The sequence below is a fragment of the Saccostrea cucullata genome, unplaced genomic scaffold, assembly GCF_032062105.1.
Source record: "Saccostrea cucullata isolate Sc308-1 unplaced genomic scaffold, CSIRO_AGI_Scuc_v1 ctg8120, whole genome shotgun sequence".
In the NCBI taxonomy this organism is placed as follows: domain Eukaryota; kingdom Metazoa; phylum Mollusca; class Bivalvia; order Ostreida; family Ostreidae; genus Saccostrea; species Saccostrea cuccullata.
In genome coordinates this window covers 21,214-26,890 of record NW_026926926.1, presented here as the reverse complement: position 1 = coordinate 26,890, position 5,677 = coordinate 21,214, and the positions used below count along the sequence as shown (strand labels likewise).

At 33.8% G+C, this 5,677-nt stretch overlaps 1 protein-coding gene across 1 annotated transcript; it reads left to right on the top strand.

Annotated features, from left to right (window-relative positions):
* The first annotated feature begins 799 nt into the window (after window positions 1–799).
* On the top strand, window positions 800–2,476 carry LOC134272941 (uncharacterized). Its single transcript, XM_062755113.1, has 2 exons — window positions 800–2,003; window positions 2,160–2,476. Exons 1-2 carry the CDS (start codon window positions 800–802, stop codon window positions 2,474–2,476), a joined length of 1,521 nt encoding a protein of 506 aa, XP_062611097.1.
* The last annotated feature ends 3,201 nt before the right edge of the window (window positions 2,477–5,677 follow it).

The window sequence follows — 5,677 nt, the reverse complement described above, 5'->3', positions numbered from 1 at the left end:
AAGCAATAAACTTCTTTCTTTGTTTGCTATTACTGGAATTAATGGTCGCAGCTATTGCAGAAAAAATACATAACCCGCGTAAGCGTGTTATGTAATTTTTTCTGCAATAGCTGCGACCATTAATACTGGAATTAATGGTCGCAGCTATTGCAGAAAAAATACATAACCCGCGTAAGCGTGTTATGTAATTTTTTCTGCAATAGCTGCGATCATTAATTCCAGTAATAAAAAACAAAGAAAAACATTTTTTTGTTCATATTATATCATGTATCTGTAAAAATAATCATTTAAAGAAGGATTAACAAGTCTAATTATTGTATTAATGATGCAAACGTCTTTATACTCTTCATTGATGAACAGCTACTGATCAAGAAATCTGTACAGGCGACATGCCTACTGTAGTTCATGGAGTGCTTAACGCAATGGTTTTCGTAAGAAATAAAGGAGAAAATATTCATTGGATGTGCTTGAAGAGCTGATCCAGAGAAACCCTATTCATATACAATTTATTCGTTGCTTTCAATACAATTTGCAAATTATTTCGTCAAATTTGACTATATTAACATATACATTGTAATGAAAATATATGCCTTTCACTTTCACATTATTTATTCTAATTATCTAACTACAATATTACAGCACAGCATTTATGTGACTGAGACACCTGTGGATGGACCCCCCTGGGCAGAACTCAGGTAGTCCTACTCTGTAACCTGTTTCAAAGAGCTCTATTACAGAGTCATTGTGAACTTTGTCAAATTAACCTGTGTAAACTTATTGTTTGACTCAAACCCTAGTAATGGACCCCCGTTACAGTGCCCAAGAAATCCTCCTCTGTGACCTGTGTCAAACAGCTGCATTACAGAGTCATTGTGAACTTTGTCATGTAAATCTCTGTATAGTCTGTGTTGGAAAGCATCTCTCTGATTCATCTAAAAGACACAATGTTGTACCATACAAACACAGGTTTACTCCTAGCTTTCTAAAATGTCCAAACCATATCCAGAAACATTGTGAACTTTACTGTGAGAAATGTGACATTCCTGTCTGTTCTATCTGCATCTCCTCTGGAAAACATAAAGGACATGATTTATCTGATGCTTTGCAAAAGTTAAATACTAAATTAAAGGATTTAAAAAAGGACTTGAATGAACTAGAGAAAATAATCTATCCTGCATATAAAGCAATTGAATCAGATTTAATTTCTGAAAAAGTAAACTTGGAAAAACATTATGAAAAACTGACAACCGCTGTAACCAAACATGGAGAAGACTGGTACAGAACAATTGACATTATTGTCAACAAACAGAAATCTGAAATTGATGAGATGAAAGCTAAGCACCTGGCTGCTCTAAACATAAAGGCAAATGAAATTAAAGAGATTACGTCTGATGTAAAACAGAGCATATTTGATGTAAAGAAAATGCTGGACTCCAATGATGTCTCCCTAACTACTGCATACACATCCAGGAATGATGAATTCAGAAATGTACCTCCTAAAATCAATATTTCATTTCCAAGTTTCTATTCACACCACGTAATGACAGAACAGCTGAATCAAATGTTTGGTTCTCTGTCAAAATTATCCATTACAGGAGAAAAACAAACCTACATAATGCAAACACCAGAAGCTGTATCATGCCCTTCTGTCAAACCACTGCTTGATGAACCAGAGCTCATCACCACCATAGACACTGGGTATGGACTACTATACAGTGTGACCAGTCTCCGTGATGAGGAAATCTGGACATGTGGACATGACAAAATCATGAAACTCTACAATCTCCAGGGCAAACTATTGAAGTCAATGAAAACCAAGTCAGGGAACGATCCACGTAATATAGCAGTGGCAAAGAGCGGCGAACTAATTTATACGGATACTGGGAAAAGAACCGTAAACATATTGAAAAATAAACAGATACAGGAAGTGATCAGACTACAGGGATGGATACCTCTCTATGTTTGTTTTACCTCATCTGGTGACCTTCTAGTTACCATGGATAGTGAGGATGAAAAACAATCAAAAGTTGTCCGTTACTCTGGCTCTATAGAGAAACAAACCATTCAGTTTGATGATAAATGTGAACCTCTGTATTCACCTGGGATACGTATCTACAGTAAATACATCAATGAGAACAGGAACCTAGACGTATGTGTAGCTGACAATAAAGCCAGTGCAGTAGTGGTGGTCAATCAGGCAGGAAAATTCCGATTTAGATATAATGCATATGGTCATCTCTGTACTGATAAGAAATCTTTTGATCCACGTGGTATCACAACAGACAGCAAGGGTCAGATCCTGACAGCAGATTATAGTAACAACTGTATCCACATCCTAGATCAGGACGGACAATTCCTCTGTTACATTTATACCTGTGATCTACAGTTCCCGTGGGGTTTATGTGTAGACACCACAGATAACCTCTTGGTGACTGAGTGTATGAGAGGAAAAGTGAAGAAAATCAAATACATGTAGAAGATCAAACAAAATAATGCAGTGATTACCATGGTTGTTTAAACAATCACTAATTGAAGTGATCATAACAATAATATGTAACAGAATATTGTATTCTAACGTTTTTATTTGAAACATGAGGATTGTCCATGAAAAAACGCAAACAATTTCAATGGTTTAATTTTGGTTTGCCCAATATCATAAAGTTAAAAATTAAAGAATGACTGCACTTAAGCTATGGAAGTTGGAACCCGATGTTTTGCGCAAAATAAAATTACAAAATTCATTCAATTTATGTTCTATAGGTATTAAACAATATCTTAAGAGCAGGTTTTGGTATATTATATAACATGAAAGTATTAAACAATGCCGAGCGACACCAGCTTTTGAAACGGGGGTCTAATAGTTTTGTCTCATTTCTATTGTTATTCATATGCATACCAGTTTTCAACGACTTTGTTTACATCGAGCCGCAACTTGACCATTTTTCTTATTTACACAGAATGTGTATTTTAACTTAAACTTATACATATCCAAAGGACAATGTTGGTCAAGTTGCGGCTCATATCTAATTTTTAAAAAAATGTCCCCAAACTACGGTCGAGATAACTACTAAATTAACCGGTCACCGTGCATCAACGATTGATATTATAATCACCTTAATCACGTGACATTCTGCTGTTCGATACGCTAATGCTTTCATTGAACATTTCATTGTGTGTAAGTCTCTGTTGTGACAGTATCTGTTGTACTTCCAACTTCAAACTATGGGATATTTTTGCGCAAATTTTAATAGGGTTTGAAGATAATATGCCTCTTATTTAACTTTATGCTTTACATTAGGGGTGTTTGGAAAGAATTCTGGTATTGACAGTGTCAAAGAAAAACTGTACATGTATCTATAGGCTTATGTCGCCTCTGTATTATGGTCTGTAGAGCGAGACATCTACCCCATCCCTTATCATCAGAATCATTTCATAATTGTGCACCATAAAATCAACAAGATCTCTCTCTTCTCCATTTAAATTCGTAGTGCGAAAAAAATCAGATGTGCTATTGTTTACATTCCACAACCATGCGGTTTAAATGACTCCGCCTATTTGCGGATACCTTAGATTCGAAAGTGGTCCCGTTCAAATTTCCGGAATTTAAGGCTTTTACATGTTCTTTTCAATTACATTTTCTGTAATCATAGACATATGTATGACAAAAAATTCTATAAATAAATATCAAAAGCATATACTTGCACATTAATCATAGATTAATTTAGCGATATATTTAAATGTTAAGCTTAAAATGGGTAGCCGAAAAGGTTCCAACTCTCATAGCTTAAGTGCAGTCATTCTTTGCATACATTAAAATGTATCTTTTCATAAAACATGTAAATAAATAAGGCAGGTCCACACTTTTACGGACCCGTTTTCATTTTACACACCAATATAGAATTTCGATTATCGTTTGTCTATTGAAATAAAATCTTTTGGCAAGTATATATTTGTTTATTACAGTGTCATTGTCCACACAAATCAGTTAATGTACATTATTTGTTGGAATAATCACTTTGCACTCTGTCCATAGGATCTTTATATAATTTAGTACATACACAGACAGAGAATTCTTAATTGCCTTTATGGACCTAAAGCTTTTTAATTTTTTTTTAACAAACTAAATTGAGATCTATTTTATTTTTAATTTTAAGCCTATTTCATCTTTATTTATCAGAAACGAAGATTTGCGAAGAACGATCGAAAAATTAGATAATCAAAAAAATGGGGATGTAGGTGTTCAAAAGGCTGTTTTGTTAAATTTATCTGGTCAACCATAATAAAGTATGTGTTTTTGCTAACCTAAGATATAATTCTAAATAATTGTAAAGAAAAAATAGCATGTAAACATATAAGATTTTGAGAAATATTTAAAATTAAGATATTTTGTGGGTTTATTTCTGAAAGATGTGGACAGAATCAACATCAATTGTTTAGTGTTTTCAAATAGAAATTTCAAATCTTCTCTTGACAAATGAATATTTTTGATTTTCATAAGTTTTAACATTAATTTGAAGTGATTTTGTACATAGCTAAATAAAATATGATGTCACACTTCTTTATGTTGAATTTTGGGTGATGAATTCTTAGAGGTAAGTACTCCGAGACATGTTGCATGAAAATTAACCTGCAAAGATATGTTTTTTATGTGTGTTTTAGTTAGATTATGACTTATTCAAGATATGCAAATAAAAAATAAACAGTTTGACAGAAAATTCTGAAAGTACGGACCTACCTTTACAGAAATTTTTAGTTAATAATTTTTTAGATTATACATTCGTCTTTGGTAAACGAATCATTCGAAATAGTTGTTATCGCAACATCAACCAAATCAACCAGATCAAAAGGTAGCTTGTTTCATAGTTTTTTTTAAAATTTATTCAGGTATCGTGCTCGTTAAAATTCGTTCGAAGCATACATTCGATACTTCATTTGTCGCCTCCGTGGCGCAGTGGTAAGATCGTCTGCTTTACAGTCGCGAAGTAAGGTTTTGATCCTTACGTCGCAGGTTCGAAGCCCACTGTGGGGCGTGGACACCGGTCTTTTGGATGAAACTGTATAAACCGAGTTTCCGACTCGCAGTAGGTACTGGCACGATAAAGATCCCTCCCTGTTAAATGGCCCTGTGCCAAGTGTAGGACAAAATTTGCAGCACTCCACCGGCAAGTAATAGTGTCTCCATATGAGTGAAAAATTCTCGAGAGAGACGTTAAACAATATACAATCAATTGATCTTTCGTTTGATTTTATTTTAGATACCGGTTTATTCCATTTCATACGCACTACAGTAAAGAATAAATCAGAATAAATCCTTTCAATAGACAATTTCCTAACCCCGACCATGTCTAATTCCTAAAACTGCTAAGTGATCTTATTTGAGTCAAATCCCGCTATAAACAATACTTAATGCTAATTAAGTACACAGCATTATCGCTGGACGTCATCGTTATTGGAAATTTTTCATTTATAGTATTTGTGCATATAACGTCATAGTTTTGTAATTTATGATATCAGAGTATTGATTTACTTTACGAGTAATTTCAGTCAACAATTTTCTAATAATAATAATATTTTTGCTACATTTTATTTCCGCATAGCTTTGTAAAAACGAGAAAAAAATGCTGTCATGCTATTTTTAAATGTTGAGAAATTGCCTTGCTCCAATATCCGATTTTTA